Raw genomic sequence first — 26,771 nt, 5'->3', positions numbered from 1 at the left:
GTATTTTATTCTTTTTAATGCAGTGGTATATAGAATTGTTTCCTTCATTTCTGTTTTATTGTTAGTGTTTAGAAAAGCAAAGATTTCTGTGCATTAATTTTGTATCCTGGGACTCTACCAAATTCATCGATGAGCTCTAGTAATTTTTTAGTAGCATCTTTATCATTCTCCAAGTATAGTATTGGTATCTATTGTCATCTGAGAACATATGTGTTGAGCTCAAATTCTAGGGATCCAGACTTTCATTTCCATAAATACTTTCTAGTCTGAATACTTTCTAGCCCATAAATACCTGAAACCAACGAAGCTTCAACCCAACATATTATCTCCCAGTTCAGTTCAGCGGCTCAGTTGTGTCTGACTCTTTGTGACCCCATGAATCGCAGCACGCCAGGCCTCCCTGTCCATCAACAACTCCTGGGGTTCACTCAGACTCATGTCCATTGAGTCAGTGATGCCATCCAGCCATCTCATCCTCTGTCGTCCCCTTCTGCTCCTGCCCCCAATCCCTCCCAGCATCAGAGTCTTTCCCAATGAGTCAACTCTTCGCATGAGGTGGCCAAAGTACTGGAGTTTCAGCTTTAGCATCATTCCTTCCAAAGAAATCCCAGGGCTGATCTTCAGAATGGACTGGTTGGATCTCCTTGCAGTCCAAGGGACTCTCAAGAGTCTTCTCCAACACCACAGTTCAAAAGCATCAATTCTTCGGCGCTCAGCCTTCTTCACAGCCCAACTTTCACATCCATACATGACTACTGGAAAAACCATAGCCTTGACTAGACGGACCTTAGTCGGCAAAGTAATGTCTCTGCTTTTGAATATGCTATCTATGTTGGTCATACCTTTCCTCCAAGGAGGAAGCGTCTTTTAATTTCATGGCAGCAGTCACCATCTGCAGTGATTTTGGAGCCCCAAATAATAAAGTCTGACACTGTTTCCACTGTTTCCCCATCTATTTGCCATGAAGTGATGGGACCAGATGCCATGATCTTCGTTTTCTGAATGTTGAGCTTTAAGCCAACTTTTTCACTCTCCTCTTTTACTTTCATCAAGAGGCTTTTTAGTTCCTCTTCACTTTCTGCCCTAAGGGTGGTGTCATCTGCATATCTGAGGTTATTGATATTTCTCCCAGCAATCTTGGTTCCAGCTTGTGCTTCTTCCATGCAACTCCATTTGAGAATACAGTGCAAGCCTTGCCAGTTTCACATTCCAGGGATGTTTTGCTTAACGGCTTTGTAGCCATCTATTCCAATCATAGGCTTCAAAGTTGATTCAGTGGTAAAGAATCCGTCTGCCAATGCAGAAGACCTGGGCTCCATCCCTGGGCCCCATAAGATGCTCTGGACAAGGAAATGGCAATCCACTGCAGTATTCTTGCCAGGGAAATCCATGGACAGAGGAGCTTAGCAGGCTATACTCCATGAAGTCCAAAAAGAGTTCAAGGGAACTCAGAGACAAAATAAAATTCTGCCTCAGACCCCACTTTGCCCGCCTTCTAGCCTCAATCGTCCGAAAGCTGTCCCATCCCTCCCCCTAAACCTCCCCTTGCAGCTCTAGACCCGCCTCTCCTCTCTGCCCTCCAGCCTCCCCCTTCTCCAGCCTCCCCCTTCTCCAGCCCCGCCCTTCTCAGCCCCGCCCTTCTCCAGCCCCGTCCCTTCTCTCTGCCTTCTAACCTTCCCCCTCAGCCCCAGCCCAGCCACGCCCCTCTGAGACCTAGTGCCCAGTCCCCGCCACTCTCGGCAAATCCCGCGAGCCATATCCAGTCAACCGCCTTCCCTGAGGCGAGGCCGGCCACGCAATGTTATCTCTCCTGCTACTCCTCACAGTGTTGGGCCAGCTGGCCTCCGCAGGCCATCGTAAGTGAGGACCCTGCCGGATAGAAGGGGGCCCCATCATCACAGTGTCCCTTGGCGTGGTGGTGGAGGGCGTTGCCCTCCTGGCCCCAGAAGCCCAGGTCAGGCTGGGGGAGCCAGGGTTTGGTTGGAGTCCTGCCCAATTTCAGGGTTCCGCCAGGCCCGTTGGTCGGAGGGCTCAGAGCAGGACTGGGATAGTTGTCCCTCACTCCCAGACGGGGACACAGGTCTTCTAGGGAGATGGCGTGGGGGTGGGGGAAGGGAGAGGATCCTGGATGGGGTCCAGTGGACCTCTTCTTAAAACCCTACACAGTATGATATTTTGGGTGTGTGTGTGTGTGTGTGTGTGTGTGTGTGTGTGCGCGCGCGCACGCGCACGCACGCGCGCCCGCACACGCACGAGCGCGCATGAGTGCAGGCACGCCCACTGGGGCTTGGAATATCCACAAGTGATGTGATAGGAGAGGACAAGTAAGAAAGGATGCGGTCATGCCCTGGGGAATGTTCACTCTTGTTTTCCTTACTGCAGACTTTGAAACAGCACGTCTGCAAATTACAGTGCCACGGAAGATTGAGACAAACACCAAAGATGGCAGTATTTCAGAAACACATGTAATTAACAAATCACTTTAAAATAAAGAGTTTTATTTTTAATAGAGTGCAAGACCCCAACTGATGCATGCCTTCATGACATTTTGTATTCTACCAAGATTGTGTTCAAGAGACCTTTTGTCTGAGGAGAACAAGTGCTTTCTTTTCATTTCTCAAGTAAATATAAACCTTATGAAACAATTTTAAAATACAGATACAAAGAAAAGAAATGCCTTGAATTCGTATCACACAAAAAGGAATCTATGATCTACTAAATTTTCTTTTTAAATATATCTTATATGTAAATGAAGCCATACAAATATTTAACTTGTAGCATGATTTTAAGATAACAGTATATAAATATCTTCATGCCTGTACTTAACATATATGTGCATATGTATATCTTTGCAGAAATGAAAGTAATGTTTTTTTTTTTTCTGACTAACATGGTAAAGGGTGTCCCTTATGTACTTTGTAAAATGAAATCTAGGCAGTGCAGAGACTTGTTAAGAAAGTGAATGGCTATCTCTTTCTAAAGGAAGTAAATTTGAAGGAAGTTTTAGAGATATGCATACACACATGCACATAAATTTTTAATGAGCGTGTATGAGAGTTGTAGATGGCTTTTCCTTTCATGGGTAGAGTTAGGAGTTAATTTTATGATAATTACTAACAGCCCAGTCATTATTTTTCTTATATGTAACATCATAAAATGTTTCAAATTATAGATGGCTAAATAGTGTCATTTCTTGTTTTTCTTGGAGATGGTCTTGATCCCTGTCTCCCTGTCTCCCAGTGTCACAAACCTCCGTCCATAGTTCATTAGGCACTCTGTCTATCAAATCTAGTCCCTTAAATCTATTTTTCACTTCCACTGTGTAATCATAAGGGATTTTATTTAGATCAAACCTGGATGGTCTAGTGGTTTCCCCCACATTCTTCAATTTAGGTCTGATTTGTGAATAAGGAGTTCATGATCTGAGCCATAGTCAGCTCACAGTCGTGTTTTTGCTGATGTTATAGAGCTTCTGCATCTGTGGCTGCAAAGAATATAATCAGTCTGATGTCGCTGTTGGCCATCTGGTGATGTCCATGTGTAGAGTCTTCTCTTGTTGTTGGAAGAGGGTGTTTGCTATGACCAGTGCATTCTCTTGGCAAAACTCAGTTAGCCTTTGCCCTGCTTCATTCTCTACTCCAAAGCCAAATTTGTCTGTTACTTCAGGTGTTTCTTGAATTACCACTTTTGCATTCCAGTCCCTTATAATGAAAAGGACATCTTTTTTGGGTGTTAGTTTTAAATGGTCTTGTACATCTTCATAGAACTGTTCAACTTCAGCTTCTTCAGCGTTACTGGTTGGAGCATAGACTTGGATCACCGTGATATTGCTGATATTGTTTGCCATGAAAACGAACAGAGATCATTCTGTCGTTTATGAGAGTGCATCCAAGTACTGCATTCCAGACTCTTTTGCTGACTATGATGGCTACTTCATTTCTTCTAAGGGACGCCTGCCCACAGTTGTAGACATAATGGTCTTCTGAGTTAAATACACCCATTCCAGTCCATTTTAGTTTGATGATTCCTAGAATGTCATTCCAATCCCAAAGAGAGGCAATGCCAAAGAATGCTCAAACTACCGCACAATTGTACTCATCTCACATATTAGTAAAGTAATGGCGATTCTCCAAGCCAGGCTTCAGCAATACATGAACCATGAACTTCCAGATGTTCAAGCTGGTTTTAGAAAAGGCAGAGGAACCAGAGATCAAATTGCCAACATCTGCTGGATCATGGAAAAAGCAAGAGAGTTCCAGAAAAACATCTATTTCTGCTTTATTGACTATGCCAAAGCCTTTGACTGTGTGGATCACAATAAACTGTAGAAAATTCTGAGAGAGATGGGAATACCAGACCACCTGACCTGCCTCTTGAGAAATCTGTATGCAGGTCGGGAAGCAACAGTTAGAACTGGACATGGAACAACAGACTGGCTCCAAATAGGAAGAGGAGTACGTCAAGGCTGCACGTTGTCACCCTGCTTATTTAACTTACATGCAGAGTACATCATGAGAAACGCTGAGCTGGAAGAAACACAGGCTGGAATCAAGATTGTCTGGAGAAATATCAATAACCTCAGATATGCAGATGACATCACCCTTAGGGCAGAAAGTGAAGAGGAACTGAAAAGCCTCTTGATGAAATTAAAGAGGAGAGTGAAAAAGTTGCTTAAAGCTCAACATTCAGAAAACGAAGATCATGGCAACTGGTCCCATCACTTCATGGCAAATAGATGGGGAAACAGTGGAAACAGTGTCAGACTTTATTATTTGGGGCTCCAAAATCACTACAGATGGTGACTGCAGCCATGAAATTAAAAGACGCTTCCTCCTTGGGAGAAAAGTTATGACCAACCTAGATAGCATATTCAATAGCAGAGACATTACTTTGCCGACTAAGGTCCATCTAGTCAAGGCTATGGTTTTTCCAGTAGTCATGTATGGATGTGAACGTTGGACTGTGAAGAAGGCTGAGTGCAGAAGAATTGATGCTTTTGAACTGTGGTGTTGGAGAAGACTCTTGAGAGTCCCTTGGACTGCAAGGAGATCCAACCAGTCCATTCTGAAGATCAGCCCTGGGATTTCTTTGGAAGGAATGATGCTAAAGCTGAAACTCCAGTACTTTGGCCACCTCATGTGAAGAGCTGACTCATTGGAAAAGACTCTGATGCTGGGAGGGATTGGGGGCAGGAGCAGAAGGGGACAACAGAGGATGAGATGGCTGGATGGCATCACTGACTCGATGGACCTGAGTCTGAGTGAACTCCGGGAGTTGTTGATGGACAGGGAGGCCTGGCGTGCTGCGATTCATGGGGTCGCAAAGAGTCAGACACTAGTGAGCGACTGACCTGAACTGAGAATGTCAACATTCACTCTTGGATCACCTGTTTGACCACTTCCAATTTGCCTTGATTCATGGACCTAACATTCCAGGTTCATATGCAGTGTTGCTCTTTATGGCATTGGACCTTCTCTCCATCACCAGTCACATACACAACAGGGTGTTGTTTTTGGTATGCCTCCATCCCTTCATTCTTTCTGAAAAAGAAATGCAGAAAGGAAAAATGGCTGCCTGAGGGGGCCTTACAAATAGCTGTGAGAAGAAGAAAAGTGAAAAGCAAAGGAGAAAAGGAAAAATATAAGCAGCTTAATACAGAGTTTCAAAGATTAGCAAGGAAAGATAAGAAAGTCATCCTCAGCAACCAATGCAAAGAAATAGAGGAAAACAATAGAATGGGAAAGACTGGAGATCTCTTCAAGAAAATTAAAGATAGCAAGGGAACATTTCAGGCAAAGATGGGCTCAATAAAGGACCGAAATAGTATGGGCCTAGCAGAAGTAGAAGATACTAAGAGGTGACAAGAATACACAGAAGAACTGTGCAAAAAAGATCTTCATGACCCAGATAATCATGATGGTGTGATCACTTACCTAGAGCCAGACATCCTGGAATGTGAAGTCAAGCGGGCCTTAGGAAGCATCACTACGAACAAAGCTACTGGAGGTGATGGAATTCCAGTTGAGCTATTTCAAATCCTGAAAGACAGTGCTGTGAAAGTGCTGCACTCAATATGCCAGCAAATTTGGAAAACCCAGCCATGGCCACAGCACTGGGAAAGTCAGTTTTCATTCCAATCTCAAAGAAAGGCAATGTCATAGAATGCTCAAACTACTGCACAATTGCACTCATCTAACATGCTAGTAGAATAATGCTCAAAATTCTCCAAGCCAGGCTTCAGCAGTACGTGAACCATGAACTTCCAGATTTTTAAGCTGTTTTTAGAAAATGCAGAGGAACCAAAGATGAAGTTGCCAACATCTGTTGGATCATCGAAAAAGGAAGAGAGTTCCAGAAAAACATCTATTTCTGCTTTATTAACTATGCCAAAGCGTTTGACTATGTGATCACAATAAACTGGAAAATTCTGAAAGAGATGGGAATACCAGACCACCTGACCTGCCTCTTGAGAAACCTGTATGTGGGTCAAGAAGCAACAGGTAGAACTGGACATTCAACAGTGGATTATTTCCCAATAAAAAAGGAGTATGTCAAGGCTGTATATTGTCCCCCTGCTTATTTAACTTATATGCAGAGTACATCATGAGAACACTGGGCTGGATGAAGCTCAAGTTGGAATCAAGATTGCCAGGAGAAATCAATAACCTCAGATATTCAGATGACACCGCCCTTATGGCAGAAAGTGAAGAAGAACTAAAATGCCTCTTGAAGACAGTGACAGAGGAGAGTGGAAAAAGTTGGCTTAAAGCTCAACATTCATAAAACTAAGACGATGGCATCTGGTCCCATCACTTCATAGGAAATAGATGGAGAAACAGTGGAAACAGTGGCTGGCCCTGTTTTGGGGGGCTCCAAAATCACTGCAGATGGTGATTGCAGCCATGAAATTAAAAGACAATTAGTCCTTCGAAGGAAAGTTATGACCAACTTAGACAACAAATTAAAAAACAGAGACATTACTTTGTCAATAAAAGTCCATCTAGTCAAGGCTATGGTTTTTCCAATGGTCATTGTATGTATGTGAGAGTTGGACTATAAAGAAAGGTGAGAGCTGAAGAATTAATGCTTTTGAACTGTGGTTTTGGAGAAGACTCTTGAGAGTCCCTTGGACTGCAAGGAGATCCAACCAGTCCATCCTAAAGGGAATCAGTCCTGGGTGTTCATTGGAAGGACTAATGTGAACCTTAACTCCAGTACTTTACCCACCTAATGTGAAGAGTTGACTCATTTGAAAAGACCCTGATGCTGGGGAAGATGAAGGCAGGAGGAGAAAAAGATGACAGAGGATGAAATGGCTGGATGGCATCACCGACTCAATGGACATGTGTTTGGGTGAACTCTGGGAGTTGGTGATGGACAGGGAGGCCTGGCGTGCAGTTCATTGGGTCTTGAAGAGTCGGACACGACTCAGTGGCTGAACTGAAAATAGTTTCATAAACCTTCCTGAATAGTCATCTCAATAGAATCAAGGGTCAAGCCACTGTAAAAAATTGTTGATAAACAATGCAAAATGTCTACCAGAATAGTTGCATTATGTTTGACTCTTCTTCACAAAAATAGTGATACCTATCGACTTGAGGCCTCTCCAGGTCTCCTCTTCAATCTTCTTATCTTTGCTCTAGTGAACATCCTCAATGAATGTTTCACATCTAAAGGGTGTTTTTCAGCTAAGCCTTAACAAGAGATTGTGCATCTGTATATCAACTGTTTGAATCATTTTGATTAGTTGTCAGTCTTTTTCTGGTTTTGACTTTTCTTTTAATAAGAATTAACTGCTTTGGATAGGACACTTTGTTTTCCAGAAGGCAAAAGTTTTGATGTAAAAACACAGGGATGGGATAGAAATCAGATTACAAATCCAGTAGCATGATCTGAGAGGAAGGTACTCAAAATTTTGTTAAATTAAAAACTGTGTTAGACATTGGGGTAGGTTTTATAGACTGGGTAGTTTACTTCTGACTGGCTCACTTTGTGGCACCAAGAAACACCAGAGATTATATATGTATAAAAGCTATTGCATCCCCAAAATGATCATCAGGAGACACTGAAATGTTCAGGAGAGTATAATGTACACTGGGAAAACGCTTCCAAAAGAAAGCATGAGGCTCCATGATAATAGCAGGAAAAAGAGAGCATTTGCTACACACACACGCATGCACACACACACACACACACACCCAATATTATGAGATAAACATCCGTTACTTTAAAATATTCATTTCTCAAGGAACATATAACGTTTCTAAATTTCTATGAATTTAATACAATGTCATACCATATATAATATGAAAACTGATGACACAGCAGAGAGAAATTTTCAAATGCATTTCCATAGACAGACCTTTAAATTTTTTCTCACATGTTGATTGGCCAATGTTAAAATTCTTCATGTGGGGAAGGAACATTTGAGCAAGAAAAAAAAAAAAAACATTGAAGAATAAAGTGACCCCAATGAAGTTTTCCCCTTTCTGCTCTTTGTTTAGACACACTGGACTTTATGGATATCGCATATGAGGGTTTTATATAAAAATAAAAGCTATGTTGCAGAAAGAAAAAGAGGATTCAAGTAAGTATCAGGAATCCAGGAAGCTTCCCCTGTGAGCTAGCTCCATGTGAGCCTGTGCTCTGGGAATACGTGGAGACTCTGGCTTTAAAATCACAAGATTTATAGGAGGAATCTTGGCTTTGGGAGACCTCCTTACAAAGCTTTCAGTGACCTCTTAAGTAACCAAGCCAGCCTTTTTGAACTAGTTAGGGAAACATAACAGAAGCTAACCTTGGCCGGGGTGGGGGAGGGGGGGTTGTACTGTAAACTGCACCAATTTATTATTATTATTATTATTTTTACTTTATTTTGCTTTACAATACTGTATTGGTTTTGCCATATATTGACATGGATCCGCCATAGGTGTAGGTGAGTTCCCAATCCTGAACCCCCCTCCCACCTCCCACCCCATATCATCTCTCTGGATCATCCCCGTGCACCAACATCAATTTTAAGTCTCAGTAGAGTCAGAAACATCCAAACTTGTCACTATTTCCAGAAACAGAACTTAAAATTTTTTTAATATAAATCTATTCATTTTAATTGAAGGCTAATCTCTTTACAATATTGCATTGGTTTTGTCATGCATCGACATGAATCTGCCACAGGTGTACACATGTTCCCCATCCTGAACCCCCCTCCCACCTCCCTCCCCAGGAACTTTTCTAACCAAGCTGCACGTATGCTCTGTGTCCATTTTAAATAATGCTTCTGAAGAAGACTTCTTATACTTTTCAAGAATATATGATGTCATTTAATGAAATACCACAGCAAGGAAAATAAATAAATGAAAAACATATAGGGATAGAATAGCACTGATTATCTGGGAACAGTACAGTTAGGTTAAAACTTAACAAAAAGACTGAGAAATGTATTTGAAAATTTAAAAATATATTTGTATGTGGTTCATGAGTTGATGGAGAGATCATAAACTGTAACCAATATTAAATAATAAACAATGAATGAGAATGAAAAAATTGCAGAGAAAAACTTAAATCATGTTCTGAAGTTCATATAATAGCATAATATCTACTCCTATCCCCTAATAAATAGGTGACAATAAATGGTTGGAAATTTAAAAATAGAAAAATAACTATATCCTTAAAATTCTTACAGATTCTCCTTCAATGAAGAGGTAGAATTAATGAAAAAATACATAAACTGAAGTAGCTCAGATTCCCAATGTCAAAAGTTGATTTCTAAGAAGCAGGTAAAACAAAACATTTGGTGAGATAGACTAAGGAAAATGAGAAGGAGGAGATGTACTGTTAGAAGTGAGACTCACACAAATGTTAACTGGCCAATAGAATATGAATTCCAGATATCATCCTTTAGTAGAACTGCCTTTTAGCTTTCTGAATGGTGCCTTTAGGTGAACATCAGATTTTAGTGTAATTTTAGTTTTATCTTAGAAAGAAACTTGCTTTGTATTCTTTAATTTTCCTTTTGTTTTCTCTGGCAACTGCAAAGTAAGGAAAGATCAGAAAACTCAAATTTCTTCAAAGTTGACGACCCTGTATGCAAGACAGGGAAAGAGACACAGATGTGTATAACGGACTTTTGGACTCAGAGGGAGAGGGAGAGGGTGGGATGATTTGGGAGAATGCCATTCTAACATGTACACTATCATGTGAATTGAATCGCCAGTCTATGTCTGACGCAGGATGCAGCATGCTTGGGGCTGGTGCATGGGGATGACCCAGAAAGTTGTTCTGGGGAGGGAGGTGGGAGGGGGTTTCATGTTTGGGAATGCATGTAAGAATTAAAGATTTTAAAATTTAAAAAAAAAATAAATAAAATAAAATGTTAATACTCATAAAGAAAAAAAATAAACAAATACTAAAAAAAAAAAACAACATTTCTAAATCTAACCATTTTAAGTGAAAATTTGTTTATGAGACTTTAATGCTAATAACTAATGCTCTTACTTTTGCGGTAGATTTATAATCCTAGATTTTATGTAACTTGGATTATGATTAATTCTGTCAGATGTTCCAAGATTGAAGAAAGATAACTGTAATGGTATATCTAGGTAGAAGTGGAGATAATATAGTTTGTTTTTGTTTTTAGTCTCTTAGACATTTCTGACTGTTTTGAGACTTCATGGACTGTGGCCTGCCAGGTTCCTTGTCCATGTGATTTCACAGACAAGAGTACTGGATTTGGTTGTCATCTCCTTCTCCAGTATACATAGTTTTGATACATGATATCACCCCTGCTTATATGAAAGAGTACATATTTTTTAAAATTGGACTTTTGACTTTCAGAGATTTGAAATATCTAATAATTACTTTTTCTCTGAATCCTTTGCTATAGGTCTCCTATTCCATCCAAATTGACAAGAAAACATACACTTTCCCACTTGAAAAACAGTAAGTGGACATTCTTCTTTTCATAGAATTGTTTTTAGTTTCTTAAGTTTTTAATGGCTTCCTATAACTGAGTCTACATTAAAGCCTAAACATTCAAAAGCATGAGTATTTTATTTAACATGTTAAGTCTTCTTGTTAAATCATGTCAGATTAGACTTTTGAGTCATTATCATTAGACCTTAAGTCTAATATTCAGATTCAACTATAATGATATAAATATTAGAACATATGAAATACATGCACATCATTTTATGTAACTCCTTACATTTAATTACATTACAATTATAAATGAACTAATGTTATCTGCCCATAATTCAGTTTGTTTGTTTCATGTCATTTTACATAATTATGTGACTTTATGCATTTTGTTTAATGTTAAACTCTCAGTTTGTCTCATTTTGCTATAGTGTATACTTTTAATGTCTTCAGATTTCTGCTTTCATTCTGTGAGGAAACCAACATCAATAACCTGTGTGTATCACTCCATGACTTTCAAATCTAAATTTCATCTTTGTCTAAAATAAAACATACAGAAACCTACCCAAAAAAGGATTTCTTTGCTCAAATGCAAATTGTCTTCTACAAGTGTCTTATTTATATATAACGGCATATATATTTATAACGGCATATATTTTTCTTTCTCTGTATGTATATTTTCACTCATTTATAGTAGTGAGAATGCATGATATATACTATTGATGGGTAATGCGGTTATTTCCAGGGATTGTCACTATAGACTCTGACAAGAAGCATCCTCATCCATGCATTTTTATATCATTGAGATGTTGTTATACAACAGACTTGGTATAAATTAATGGACTTCTGTATCAAGAAGGATGAATGCTAAAAATAGTCATCAGTTCAGTTCAGTCGCTCAGTCGTGTCCGACTCTTTGTGACCCCATGAGTCGCAGCACGCCGGGCCTCCCTGTCCATAACCAACTCCCGGAGTTCACTCAGACTCACATCCATCGAGTCAGTGATGCCATCCAGCCATCTCATCCTCCATCGTCCCCTTCTCCTCCTGCCTCCAATCCCTCCCAGCATCAGAGTCTTTACCAGTGAGTCAACTCTTCGCATGAGTTGGCCAAAGTACAGGAGTTTCAGCTCCAGCATCATTCCCTCCAAAGAAATCCCAGGGCTGACCTCCTTCAGAATGGACTGGTTGGATCTCCTTGCAGTCTAAGGGACTCTCAAGAGTCTTCTCCAACACCACAGTTCAAAAGCATCTATTCTTCAGCACTCAGCTTTCTTCACAGTCCAACTCTCACATCCATACAAGACCACTGGAAAAACCATAGTCCTGACTAGGCGGACCTTTGTTGGCAAAGTAATGTCTCTGCTGTTCAATATTCTATCTAGGTTGGTCATAACTTTTCTTCCAAGGAGTAAGCATCTTTTAATTTCATGGCTGCAATCATCATCTGCAGTGATTTTGGAGCCCCCCAAAAATAAAGTCTGACACTGTTTCCACTGTTTCCCCATCTATTTCCCATGAAGTGATGGGACCAGATAACAGTAATAATAATAAAGACAAGAACAACAGTAACTGACATTTACTGAGCAAGTACCATTTTCCAAGTGCATTTCTAGCAATTTTCATGTTGCTGAGTCACGTATGACTCTTTGGTGCTTCATAGACTGCAGCATGCCAGGCTCTCCTGTCCTCCATTTATCTAACCATCTCCTCTTCCATCACCCTCATCTCCTTTTGCCTTCAATCTTTCCCAGCATCAGTGTCTTTCCAATGAGCAGATTCTTCACACCAGCTGGCCAAAGTATTGGAGCTTCAGCTTCAGCATCAGTCCTTCCACTGATTATTCAGGTTTGATTGCCTTTAGGATAAACTGGCTTGATCTCATTGCAGTCCACAGGACTCTCAAGTGTCTTCTCCAGAACCACAGTTCAGTGACATCAGTTCCTCAGCACTCAGCCTTCTCATGGGCCTATTCTCAAATCTGTACATGACTACTGGAAAAAGAATGACTTTGACTATACAGACCTTTGTTGGTGAAGTGGTATCTCTGCTTTCTAGTACACTGGCTATGTTTGTCATAGCTTTACTTTGAAGAAGCAAGTGTCTTTAAATGTCACGTCTGCAGTCACTGTCTTCAGTGATTATGGAAACCAAGAAAATAAAATCTGTCACTGATTTTGCTTTTTCCACATCTATTTGCTATGAAGAGAGAGGACCAGAAGCTATGATCTTAGTTTTTTGAATGTTGAATTTTAAGCCAGCTTTTTCACTCTTCTCTTTCACTCTCATTGGGAGGCTTTTAGTTCCTCTTCACTTTCTGCCATTAGAATGTTATTATCTGCACATGTCAGGTTGTTGATATTTCTCCAACAATCTTCATTCAAGCTTCTGCTTCATCCAGCCCATCATTCCACATGACATACTCTGCTTATAAGTTTAATAAGCAGGGTAACAATATACAGCCTCTTACTCCTTTCCCTATTTGCACCAGTCAGTTGTTCCATGTCTGATTCTAACTGTTGCTTCTTGACACACATATAGGTTTCTCAGAAGAGAGGTAAGGTGTTCTGGTATAAGCATTTCTTTGAGAAATTTTCCACAATTTATCGTGATCCATAGTCAAAGGCTTTAGCATAGTCAATGAAGGAGAAGTAGATGTTTTTCTGTTTCTCCCTTGCTTTCTTCATGATCTAACGAATGTTGGAAATTTGATCTCTGTCTTCTCTACTTCTTCTAAACTGAGCTTGTACATCTGGAATTACATAGTTCTTGTACTTCTGAAGTCTAACTTGAAGGTTTTGAGCATAGCCTTGCTAGCATGTAAAATTAGCACAATGATAAGGTTGTTTGAGCATTCTTTGGCATCGCCCTTTTTTGAGGTTGGAATAAAAACTGACATTTTCCACCCCTGTGACCACTGCTGGGTTTTCCAAATTTGTTGATTTACTGAGTGCAGCACTCTAACAGCATCATCTTTTAGAATTTTGAATAATTCAGCTGGAATTCTTTTACTTCCATTAACTTTGTTCATAACAGTGCTTCCTAAGGCCCACTTGATTTCACATTCCAGCACGTCTGGTGCTAGGTGAGTGACGACACTATCGTGGTATTTTGGGTCATTAAAACCTTTCTGGTATAGTTCCTCTGCATATTCTTGCTACCTCTTCTTAATATCTTTTGCTTCAGTTAGATCTTCAGTGTTTCTGTCCTTTTATCAGGCCCATCTTTGCTTGAAATATTCCCTTATCTCCAGTTTTCTTGAAGAGATCTTTAGTCTTTCCCTTTCTATTATTTTTCTGTTTTTGTTTGTTTGTGTTTTTTTTTCATTGCTCAAGTAGTCTTTCTCATCTCTCCTTGCTATTCTCTGGTACTCTGCATTCAGTTGAGTATATCTTTTCCTTTCTTCCTTGCCTTTCACTTCTCTTCTTTCCCCAGCTATTTTTAGCACATCCTCAGACAACCACTTTGCCTTCCTGCATTTCTTCTTCTGGGATGGTTTTGGTCATTGCCTCCTATACAGTGTTACAAATTTCCATCCATAGTTCTTCAGGCACTCTTCTACCAGGTCTAATCCCTCGAGTCTATTTGTCACCTCCACTGTATAATCATAAGGGATGTGATTTAGATCATACCTGAATGGCCTAGTGGCTTTCCTTGCTGTCTTCAACTTTAGCCTGAATTTTGCAATAAGGAGCTCATGATCTGTGCCACAGTCAGCCCCAGGTTTTGTTATTACTGACTGTATACAGCTTCTCCATCTTTGGCAACAAAGAACATAATCAATCTGACTTCAGTATTGATCATCCTTTGATGACCATTTGTAGACTGATCCACTGGATTGTTTGGAAAGAGTGTTTGCTATGACCAGTGTGTTCTCTTGACAAGACTCTGTTAGCCTTTGCCCGCTTTCATTTTGTACTTCAAGGCCAAGCTTGTCTGTTATTCCAGGTTTTTCTTGACTTCCTTCTTTTGCCTTCTAATCCTCTATGATGAAAAGGGCATTTTTAAAAATCTTAGTTCTAGAAGCTGTCCTAGGTCTTCATAGAACCAGTCAACTTCACCGTCTTTAACATCAGCCATTGGGGTGTAGACTTGGGTTACTGTGATGTTGAGTGGTTTGCCTCAGAAACGAACTGAGATCATTCTGTCATTTTTGAGATTGACCCAATTACTGCATTTTGAACTCTTTTGCTGACTATGAGGGCTACTCCGTTTCTTCTAAGGGATTCTTGCCCAAAACAGTGGATATAATGGTCATCTGAATTAAATACACTCTTTCCCATCCATTTTAGTTCACTGATTCCTAAGATGTTGATGCTCAATCTTACCATCTCTTGCTTGACCACTTCCAGTTTACCTTAATTCATGGAGCTAACATCCCAGGTTCCTATGCAATATTGTTCTTTACAGTATTGGACTTTCAACACCAGACACATCCACAACTTAGCTTTGTTCAGCTTTGGCCAAACTGCTTCTTTCTTACTGTGCAAAAGTGCAGTCGCTCAGTCATGACCAACTCTTTGCGACCCCATGGACAGTAGCCTACCAGCCTCCTCCGTCCATGGGATTTTCCAGGCAAGAGTACTGGAGTGGGTTGCCATTTCCTTCTCCAGGGGATCTTCCCGACCCAGGGATTGAACTTGAGTCTCCTGCATTTCCAGCAGATGCTTTAACATCTGAGCCACATTATTAATTGCCATCCATTCTTCCTGAGTAGCATATTGGATACCTTCAATCTGAGGGGCTCATCTTCCAGTGTCATATCTTTTTGCTTTTTTCATATGGTCTGTGGGGTTTTCCAGGCAAGAATACTGGAGTGGATGGCCATTTCCTTCTCCAGTGTACTACATTTTGCCAGAACTCTCCACTGTGACCCATCCATCTCGGGTGCCCCCTCACGGCATGGCTCATAGCTTCATGTAGTGACACAAGCATCTCTGCCAAGGCAAGGCTGGAATCCACGAAGGGGATTTTACCTGGGGGTCTGGCAAATTACCAGCCCAGTTTGAGACTATGCCACTTGTTTTGCTGGGGCCTTTCCAGGTGGCTCAGTGGTAAAGAATCCTCCTGCCAAAGGAGGAGATGCAAGAGACTCATGTTCAGTTCCTGAGTGGGGAAGATATCCTGGAGGAGGCAGTGGCAACCCACTCCAGTATTCTTGCCTGGAAAATAACGTGGACAGAGGAGCCTGGTGGGTTACAGTTCACGGGGTTTCAGTATCGGAAACACGAGTGCGTGACTGAGCACCACTGCACACTTACTTTTGCGAAAGTGATGTTGGGTGAATTGATTTCAACAGAGGCTTCAAAAGGCTCTCCTGGGTTTCTGCTGTCCATCTTTACCTGTCATCCCCATGAAAACATGTTTTGGCTAAGCTTGTGGAAAGATTAAAGACATGTGGATCATAGCCAAGGTGTTCTATTTATCCCTACATCAGCCAATATTCAGCTGATTCCTGTACCACTGAGCAAGCCTGGCCAGTTAGCAGAGTTGTCATGGCTACTGGCACATGACCCAAAAGTGTGAGCCGTAGGTACATTTGTTTTCCTGTATGTGGTTGTGGTCGTTCATAATGCAACATTGTGCATAATATTATTTGTTGAGATTCATTCATATTGATGTGTGCAAAATGATTTTTAATGCATATGTCACCATCAAATTAATATATCTCATAAATTATCTATCCTCCCTTATTGCAGCAAGAAAGCTCTCTAGTTGACATCCCTGGACATGACTTCCCAGGCCTCAGTGTAGCTATTGAATTGTAAATAAGAAAATTCTTAAGTGTTATATACTGCCAGTTTTTTTTTCTTCAAAACCCTTATAACTAACTTTTATGACAATAAATTAAAGGATATTTGTTTTCTACATTCTCAACCAAATGCACATATTCACTCATTTTTGTTAATTAGTGGATAACAAATACTATTTTATTGTTGCTTTAATATGCAGTTCCCTGGTTATTAATAACATGTACAGTCTTTCCAAGTGAAAATGTACAGTTCTCATTGACTTGCTTCCCTTAGGATTTTAAGGTAATTAGTTTTTATTCAGATTAGTCACTCAGTAGTGTCCGACTCTTTGCGATCCCATAGACCACAGCATGCCAGGCCTCCCTGTCCATCACCAACTCCAGGAGTTTCTCCAAACTCATATCCATTGAGCTGGTGATGCCATCCAACCATCTCTGTCATCGTCTCTGTTATCGTCTTCTTCCGCCTTCAATCTTTCCCAGCATCAGGGTCTTCTCTAATGAGTCAGCTCTTCGCATCAGGAGCCGATTATACAGAGTGAAGTAAGCCAGAAAGAAAAACACCAATACAGTATACTAACACATATATATGGAATTTAGAAAGATGGTAATGATAACCCTCTATGCAAGACAGCAAAAGAGACACAGATGTATAGAACGGACTTTTGGACTCTGAGGGAGAGGGAGAGGGAGAGGGTGGGATGATTTGGGAGAATGGCACTGAAACATGTATACTATCATGTAAGAAACGAATTGCCAGTCTATGTTTGATACAGGATACAGGATGCTTGGGCCTGGTGCACGGGGATGATCCAGAGAGATGATATGGGATGGGAGGTCGGAGGGGGGTTCAGGATTGGGAACTCATGTACACCCGTGGTTGATTCATGTCAATGTATGGCAAAACCAATACAGTATTGTAAAGTAAAATAAAGTAAAAATAAAAATTAAAGAAAAAAAATATTGAGTCAGCTCTTCGCATCAGGTGGCCAAAGTATTGTCTTTTATTCATTAGTTTTAAGTTATTTATATTCTATGTATGGCTTTATCTTTCTGTTTTCATACTTTTGCTCCATCATCAATTTGTGAGAAGTTTTGTTTTCTCTGGCTATTACCATTTTATCTTTTCTGTAGTTGTGAAAATAGCATGTTGAATACTGATGTTTTCTTCCTATATTTGGGGGGTTTATTGCTATAAAAAAGAATTTTCAAGTAATCCTTATATTCATATTTTTTCTCATAGATTCTCATGTTCTCATGTTCTTCTTAAAGATCCGAAAGTGATACCATAACATCCTATGTTTTAAAAAATTCTCTTTCCATTTGAGATGTAAATCCACTACTTTCAGTTTCTTTATTGGCTCTATTTGCATTTTCCTTCTTTTTTGAAGCTTTTTTTTTTTTAATTGCAGTTTTCTGCTGACTCAGGTATTATTTAGTTAGAATATTTTCTTCAGAAGGAATATGTAAATACTATGCGTTCCTAATCACAGATCTGTGGATGTCTTTTTGTTCTCATAATTAAATAACATTTTGGCAATGTGTAGAATTTTGAGTCATATTTCTTTTCTATACATTTTTGTAATTTGATATGGTCTATTTTAAGTTTTCCAGTATGTTTTCTTTGTATGGGTGAGTGTGAGTTTCTGTCTATATGTCTGTATACTACATTAATATTCCCTGAAATATCCAAAGTCCCTTAATGTTTTTTTTTTTTAAATTTTCAGCCCGTATACCTTATTTTCTTCCATGGGGAATCTATGCTTTCATCCTGCAACTTATTTCTCTGTGCTGTATATCATATTCTATAACTATGATCAAATCTTTATTTTTGATGTGCATTCTGCCAACATCTTTCTTCTTTATTGGCTAAACCTTTAATTATGTTTACAGCAAGCAAATTTTCTTGGATACATTTATTCGATTCTTTAATATTAACTGCCTGCCAATGCAGGAAACAGAAGAGATGTGGATTTGATTCCTGAGTCAGGACTGTCCCCTGGAGGAAGGCATGGCAGCCCACTCAAGTAATGTTGCTTTCAAAATTTCATGGACACTGGGGTACACATGTCTCTTTCAATTCTGGTTTCCTCGGTGTGTATGCCCAGCAGTGGGATTGCTGGGTCATAAGGCAGTTCTATTTCCAGTTTTTTAAGGAATCTCCACACTGTTCTCCATAGTGGCTGTACTAGTTTGCATTCCCACCAACAGTGTAAGAGCGTTTCCTTTTCTCCACACCCTATCCAGCATTTATTGCTTGTAGACTTTTGGATCGCAGCCATTCTGACTGGCGTGAAATGGTACCTCATTGTGGGCTGGTGCACTGAGACAACCCAGAGGGATGGTACAGGGAAGGAGGAGGGAGAGGGGTTCAGGATGGGGAACACATGTATACCTGTGGCGGATTCATGTTGATGTATGGCAAAACCAATACAATATTGTAAAGTAATTAACCTCCAATTAAAATAAATAAATTTATATTTTAAAAAAATCTCATGGACACAGGAGACCAGTGGACTATAGTCCATAGAGTCAAAGAGTGGAACACAACTGAAGGGATATAGCATTCACATGTCGTGTATTTTAGTTTCATAGTATCTTTTTTTTTTCCTTCTCCAAATGGTCTGCTTGGAAAGCTTATTAATTTTTCTTGAACTTAAGATTGTTCTTGCCCATCAACGCTACTTCATTAGAAGCTAGCTCTTAAATTTTGCCTTTGATTTGTTTTTCATTTCCTTTTGTTGGATATTGTTCTTCTTTCAGTGCTCACTTGTATTTCCCTTATGTGCTTAGTTGCTCAATCATGTCCGACTCTTTGCAACCCCATAGGCTATAACCCAGCAACCTCCTCTGTCCATGGGATTCTCCAGGCAAGAATACTGGAGTGTGTTGCCATTCCCTCCTCCAGGGAGACTTCCCAACCCAACGATCAAACCCAAGGCTCCTGCATTGCAGGTGGATTCTTCACCATCTGAATTACCAAGGAAGCCTGATTTTCCTTATATCACTGATAAAGGCAGACTGGTGTGTTGTCTCATATAAAAAAGTAAAAAGTGTGGTTTTGGTAAAGAGCCTAGGATGAATAAACTTACAAACTAATTTTTTCTCATTTTAATAATTCTTGTCAAATATCTGTGAAGGTTTTTACTTCTAATTTCTTTTTTCCAGAAATTACTGTTGGATTCCCACTCTGCAACCTCCATTTAAATTCTTACAGTTATAAAATGTAGCTCTGTCCTTGTTCCAGAATTCATGTTCTAGATGCTTTCACCTAAACCCATCTGGGCCATTCAGATTCTTTAATCATTATATACACTAATATATAAAGATATACATAGTATATCACTATATGTATATGTGTGTATATATATATATTATATATTTGAATCTTTTTGTCTTAGACATCATTAAAAATTAACTATACTTCACTAACAATTTTTTTTCAGAAAAAGAATAAGAGCAAATAAAGCAGATATGAATAGAAAAGTAGTGACGAATAAACACTGTTAATGCTTTAGTTTCTCTCTATCCTGGGGTTCAGAGGCTTCTTGATGTTTGGAATCCTTGAGAAATCTAGGGTCCTTGGACTCTTTAGTCAGTAGAAATTGTTAAGTGGCCAGACAGGAATTCAGGCAAGGCTTTGTTGAGACTGGTGCTGCAGCAGGAGGGAGTGAACACAAGCGACAGGTTCCCTTGCTCACTCTCTGAGGAGGGTAGGCTAGTTCCTCATGTGAGGTAAAAGTCAGGGTGGATTGGTGGTCCAAGGCCACTCTGCTCACCACAGGAGAGGCCAATGAATCCGAGAGATGAGGGATTGAGACTTTATTTGGGGAGCCAGCTGACCGAGAAGATGGCAGACTAGCGCCTCAAAATAACTGTGTTATTGGGGTCTGAATGCCAGATTCTTTTATAGATCAGAGATGAGGGGAGGTGAGGTAGCAAAGTAAAAAGACCTTGACTCTTGCAAACATCTCCTAGAATGCCAAGTCTCAGGCAGAGGATGTGTTAATTTCTTCCTTCCTGCCATCTACAGCACGTGGTTCTGAACAAAGGCACTCCAGTTTACAGTCAGGCAGAGGGGCAGGATTCTCTGAGGCAGACCATTCAATTATAGTAACAAAAGCAACGAAAAGCAAGTCAAAGAAACGGTTCCAACATGGAGTCAGAACTGGCTTCTCTGCAACAGTCTGCAGGTTCCCTTGGTGGTGCTGTGTATAGCATCACACACAGTGCCTTGCTGTGAGAAAACTCCTGGCACCTCAGAAGTGGTAGAGTCACTCTGTGGCCTTTTTGTGTCTTATTTGTTCATACTTACCCAGACTGCTCATGCAGGCAGTTATTTTTAGTCCCTTATAGTTCCTTTATCATTTGTTACACAAGGAGACACTGGCCTAGGTCAAGCACTCCGGTAAAGAGTTCAGGTCCCACCCTATCTCATCCCTACCTAAACATGTTAGATTGTTCCAAGATAATCAACATCCACCTAGTAAGAAGCTTATAGTGTCAAACTCTATTTGTATCGCATTTATGTAAAAATAACATATGATATTTGAGCCAAAGACTAGAATCCTTCTTCCAAGAAAAGACTTTGAGATGTATTGTGTGGTTCTACAATTTTTCTCCTACTGCTTCAAGAGAAGCAGTTTCCATAGAAGGACCATGTCTTTTCCTAGGTTCCAGAAGGAAAGCATTGTGGAGTTGAATCTGCAGTTACCTTGTAAACCACATTTGTTTTAATTTTAAAACACCTGGAATTTGTAGGTTGTTTTTTAGCCTAGGATAAGTTATGAAAAAACAATTAATGAAATAAGCATGAATTTTTTCTCATTTATCAACCCATGGCTGCTTATTAGCAAATTATAACAAAAGCATTTATGCCATGAGATGTATAGATGGTTGAATCTATAAAAACGTTGCTTTCAGGCATTGGAAGTCCTGGATTTTATTAGACATCAATCTGTGTCATTACAGTGCCCACACCTGTGTCTGGTCATTCTGGTTCTTGTTTTCTCTTATATACATAACACGCTATCAGAAAGAAAGGTAGACAATGGAGAGATGAACCCACTTCAGGTCAGTTCAGTCCCTCAGTCTTGTCTGACTCTTTGCAACCCCGTGGACTGCAGAACGCCAGGCCTCCCTGTCCATCATCAACTCCCAGAACTTACTCAAACTCATGCCATCCAACCATCTTATCATCTGTCACCCCCTTCTCCTCCTGCCTTCGATCTTCCCCAGCATCAGGGTCTTCTCCAATAAATCCATTCTTTGCATCAGGTGGCCAAATTATTGGAGCTTCAGCTTCAGCATCAGTCCTTCCAGTCAATATTCAGGACTGATTTCCTTTAGGATTGAATGGGTTGATCTTCTTGCAGTCCAAGGAGCCCATTTCATTTTTGCATATTTAAGCTTATAAAGTGGAAAGTAATGTTTTTCTTAAATGTCATAACTCTGGAAGTTACTTTTATTAATGCTGTTATTAAAACAAAGTTTATTGTTTTGGTTGAATTAGGTCATTTTTAGACTCTAATCTCCTGGTGTATTCATACAACAAATCGGGGGTGTTATATCCAGATTCTTCATTTATAAAGGTAAATTTTACTTTATGTTTTGTAGATTTTTATCCTTTTGTGGTAAAGGTATCATTGGTGAGAAGAATGAGCCTCCCTTATGCTCAGCCAGATTGTTGGGCAAGCAGATTGATCACAAACCTAAACATAATGTGGCTGTTGCTATGAAAACATGTTGAATAGAATGAGCATTGTAGAATGTGAAACTCAGGAATCACTTAATTGAAAAGGTCATTTACATTCACTGGAAGTAGTTGTAGGAACTTGAGAGGAGAAAGAAGTGGGGAAAGGAACTCAGAAGCCTCTAAACACAGGGAGAATTTTTGTTGACGGTGTCATAGGAGCTGAGCAGTGGAGGGAACAGTGGAAACCACTTCACAGAAAGAGCACAGAAAAATAAAGCTGCTATAGCATATGGAGTACTAAATCCTAATATGTTTACATGAAAACCACAGAAATTTGAATTATATCCCCCAATGCAGATAAGAGTCAAAAAAGGTTTAAAAGAATATGAAGAAGTTAGCTTTAGTCTAAGATATGTAGTTTGCCAGAATAGATGATGAAGATACGAATGCAAGTGTTTGTTCAAATTCTGTTGCTGTGCTACGATTCAGAGAGAATGATATTTAAAATATGGTAACCGGTACAACATTTCTCTTTCTCACCATCTGCAAGTAGAAAGTAGGACAGAATTCATGAGACACTTGGTTTCAGACATTAGACAGTTAAAAGAAAAATCAGGAATTCTTCCTCTGACAGAAAGGAAGCACAGAGAGTGAGTCTCACATTGAACTTGGTCCTCTGACCAGGAATAATGTCTTAACTATGGTACAAGAGTTGAATCAAATAGGACTTCTTATGAGTTTGGATTTTCTGAATTGTAGGGTAACGTATTCAGTCATTCACCACTAAGGATAATGTTAGAAATAGGTTTTGGGTTTTTTTTTTTTAATATGGTCTTTACAAAGTTAAGGAAATTCACTGTTCCTAGATTGGTAAGAATCTGTTTGTTTTTCTGTCCCATGATGGGGAATGTAATTAATTGTATAAGATGTCTTTTCTGTATTAGTTGATATGATCATATGATGTTGAGATAGTGTATTGCTTTGACTGATTTTCAAATATTGATACAATACCTAGAAAATGCCTTTCATATCTATAAAAATCCAAACTTGGTCTTGTTGTATGAAATTTTTATTTGTGCCTGGATTTGATTTGCTAACAATTTCTTGAGAATTTTTGGGGTCAAATTTCATGAAAAATATTGATCTATGATTTTCTTTTTTGTAGTGACTTTGTCTAATTTTTAGATTAGAGTAATACTGTCTGTCTGTGAAGTCGCTCAGTCGTGTCCAACTCTTTGCGACCCCATAGACTATAGCCTGTCAGGCTCCTCCGTCCATTGGATTTTCCAGGCAAGAGTGCTGGAGTGGATTGCCATTTCCTTCTCCAGGGGATCTTCCAGACCCAGGAATCGAATTCGGGTCTCCCACATTGCAGGCAGGTGCTTTACCATCTGAGCCACCAGGGAAGCCCAAATACATCAACAAGGAATGCATTCTTTCTTGTTTTTCAGGAGGACATTGTATAAATACTTGTTAATTCTTAAGGTACTTGGTAAAATTCTACAGTGAAATCCCTGGGCTTTGGGATTTTGCATGTGTGTGTGTTGGGAGCTATTAAATTAGCAATTCAATTTGTTTAATAGTCATAGGCAATTTTATTTGTCTTTTTTTTTTTTGATTGCTTTGGTAGGTTCTAGTTTTTTAAGTAATTGGTCTGTTTCATCTCAGGGGCATTTCTGCATGGAATTTTGTAATAGTCTTTATTATTCTTTTAATGACTTACAGGAGCTTTAGTGATGTGTTGGTTCATTTCAGTCATTGATGATATGTGACTCCTCTTTTCTTAACGGTCAGTCTTACTAGAGATTTTTCCATTTATTGCACATATCAAAGAACCGACTGTTTCTTGCTTTGATTTTCTTTGCTGTTATCTTATTTTCAATGTCACAGCTTTTCCTGTATTTCTTTTCTCCCTGATACCTTGCTGCAGGTTTATTTTGCTCTTCTTATTTTAATATGTTAAGGACAAAACTTAATAGGTGACCATCCATCTGGAAAAGATTGAGGGAAAGAGAAGGCTTAATGTCATTTGAATCAGGAAATGTGATACCTCAGCCTTATCAAGATTATGGCCTATTTGGATTTGTGTGTGTGTGTTTGTGTGTGGATACATAAGAATTTCAGGATCATTTTTTCTGGTTCTGTGAAAAATGCTGTTGGATATTGTGTAGGAATCACATTGAATTTGTAGATTGCTTTAGGTGGTATGGGAATTATGACCATAAGAATTCCCCCAATCCGTGATCATTGGATCTCTTTCCATTGTGTCATAATTTCTTTCATCAGTGTACTATAGGTTTAGAGTACAGGTCTTTCTCTTCCTTGGTTTAAGTTAATCAAAAATATTTTATTCTTTTGGATGCTATTGTAAGTGGAATTGTTTTGTTAATTTCTCTTTCTGACAGTTTGTTAGTTTGTAGAAGCACAAATGATTTTTGTATGTTAACCTTATACTCTGTAGCATTGCTCAATTTACTAATATTTTTCTTCTTTAACCTATGTAGTAATTGCTTTTATTACTTGAATTTTGAATGTGGAACCTCCTTTGCATATCTGGGATAAATCCCACTTGGTTTTGGTTTACAATTTTTAAATTTATTGTTGATTTTTATTTCCTAATATGATGTTGAGAATCTTTGCATATATGCTCATGAGAGATTTTAATGTGTACCTCTTTTTTTTTTAAGTGTCATTGGTTGTTTTGCTTTTAGTATAATATTGGCCCACATAGCATGCATTAGAAGAATTTGTTCTGTTTCTATATTTTGAAGGAATGTATAGAGATTTGATATGGTTTATGCAAATGTTTGGCAGAATTCAGCAGTGACAACATCTGGGCCTGCTTGCTGCTTTGCAATTTGGCAAGTGATCAATATTATTCAACTTCTTTAAGAGAATCAGACTAGTCAGATTGTCTATTTCCTCTTACATGAGGTTTGACAAATGGTGTGTTTCAAATAGTTGGACCATTTTATCCAGGATTTAAAATTGGTGGACATAGAGTTGTTTATCTCATTCCTTTATTATTCTTTTAGTGTACATGAGGCTATAGTTAAGATACTTCTTTTATACTACTGATATCAGTAATTAGTATCATCTCTCTTAGCACACCTGGAAAGAGGTTTATCAATTCTAAATATTTCTTTTCTGTTGCTTACTTTGGATTTAACTTGCTTTTCTTTTTTTCTAGTTTCCAAAGTGGAAACTTTAATTACTATCCCATAACTCCTTTAAGATTTGATCACTTTCTACTGTCTTCCTTTGCTCCTTTGATCTGTTGGAGTTGAATTGAGTCTTTCTTCTGTCTGATGTAATCTGCTGCTGAAGACTTCTACTGAATTTTTTCAGTTCAGTCATTATTCTATGGCTTCCCTGGTGGCTTAGTGGTAAAGAACCTGCCAATGCAGGGGATGGGTTCAATTTATGAGTTAAGAAAACTCCTTGCAGAAGGAAATGGCAATCCACTCCAGTATTCTCATCTGGAAAGTCCCATGGGCAGAAGAGTCAGGTGGGCTACAGTCCTTGGGGTAGCAAAAGAGTTTGATATGACTTGGCAACTAAACAACAACAGCAATTATTCTACAGCTCCATGATTTCTGTTTGATACTTTCAATATTTTATCTGGTTGTGGTTTTTTTTTTTTTCAAACTCTCACTTGGTTCATGCATTGTTCTCCTAACCTCAATGAGCATCTTTAAAGGAACATCTTTATTTTTAATTTTTTATTAGGTACATTAAGTTTATTTCACTAGTGTCAATTCAGCCTGTACCTTGTTCCTTTGTTTGAAATATCATTTCCTTATTCCTCATTTTACTTAACAATCTACTTTGGTGTCTGCTTATTAGGAAAGCAGTCCCCTCACAGGGTCTTCATGAGTGGCTGTGTTCAGAAGGACACCCCCACAAACCAGCCCTGCCAGTGATTCAGGGGTCCTCTACCAGCTGTTCCTCTCTTCAGGTAGAAGCAGACCTCGGTGGGGTTTCCCTGCCCTGGCTCTGTCTCAGAAGGGATGTTCACTGTTCTGTCATCCCAGGTCGGTGCCTCTGTTCTCCCACAGACTGTACCGCGGCTATAGTGGTGCAAGATCTGAGAGTCAGATGCTGGTCCTTGGGGCAGTATTGGTGAAGTGGGAGCACTGCATTCAACCCGTCCATTATTGTCTCCTGCCGTGGAGGCAGAGAGGTGGGATTTTTCTTCTCACTCTGTAATGAGTGTGGACAAGCAGGGAAGGGAGTCAGTGGTGTCAAGTAACCCAAGCCACCATCTCCATTGTGCTCTCGTTGACTAGACTGCCCAGGTTTGGTGACCCTGTTGCTTGGGTCTTCTCCCAAAAACACTGGGGTACTGTTTGCTTGAACAACACCTTCTCCTGCCCTGGTCAATCTGGAAGCTAGATTATCTCTTTCTAC

General features: G+C 39.5%; 1 protein-coding gene across 1 annotated transcript in view; it reads left to right on the top strand.

Annotated features, from left to right (window-relative positions):
- The first annotated feature begins 1,798 nt into the window (after positions 1–1,798).
- The window catches only part of LOC138430923 (A disintegrin and metallopeptidase domain 3-like), a 118,274-nt gene continuing 93,301 nt past the window's right edge, over positions 1,799–26,771 (top strand). Inside the window, exons 1-4 of the mRNA XM_069572946.1 lie at positions 1,799–1,856; positions 2,383–2,465; positions 10,883–10,938; positions 22,179–22,257. Of these exons, the coding sequence (XP_069429047.1) occupies positions 1,799–1,856; positions 2,383–2,465; positions 10,883–10,938; positions 22,179–22,257 (276 nt within the window). The remainder of the gene's footprint in view (positions 1,857–2,382; positions 2,466–10,882; positions 10,939–22,178; positions 22,258–26,771) is intronic.

The sequence above is a fragment of the Ovis canadensis genome, chromosome 26 (assembly GCF_042477335.2).
Source record: "Ovis canadensis isolate MfBH-ARS-UI-01 breed Bighorn chromosome 26, ARS-UI_OviCan_v2, whole genome shotgun sequence".
Classification (NCBI taxonomy): domain Eukaryota; kingdom Metazoa; phylum Chordata; class Mammalia; order Artiodactyla; family Bovidae; genus Ovis; species Ovis canadensis.
The sequence above is the reverse complement of the archived record's forward strand: the minus strand, read 5'-3'. Positions and strand labels throughout refer to the sequence as shown.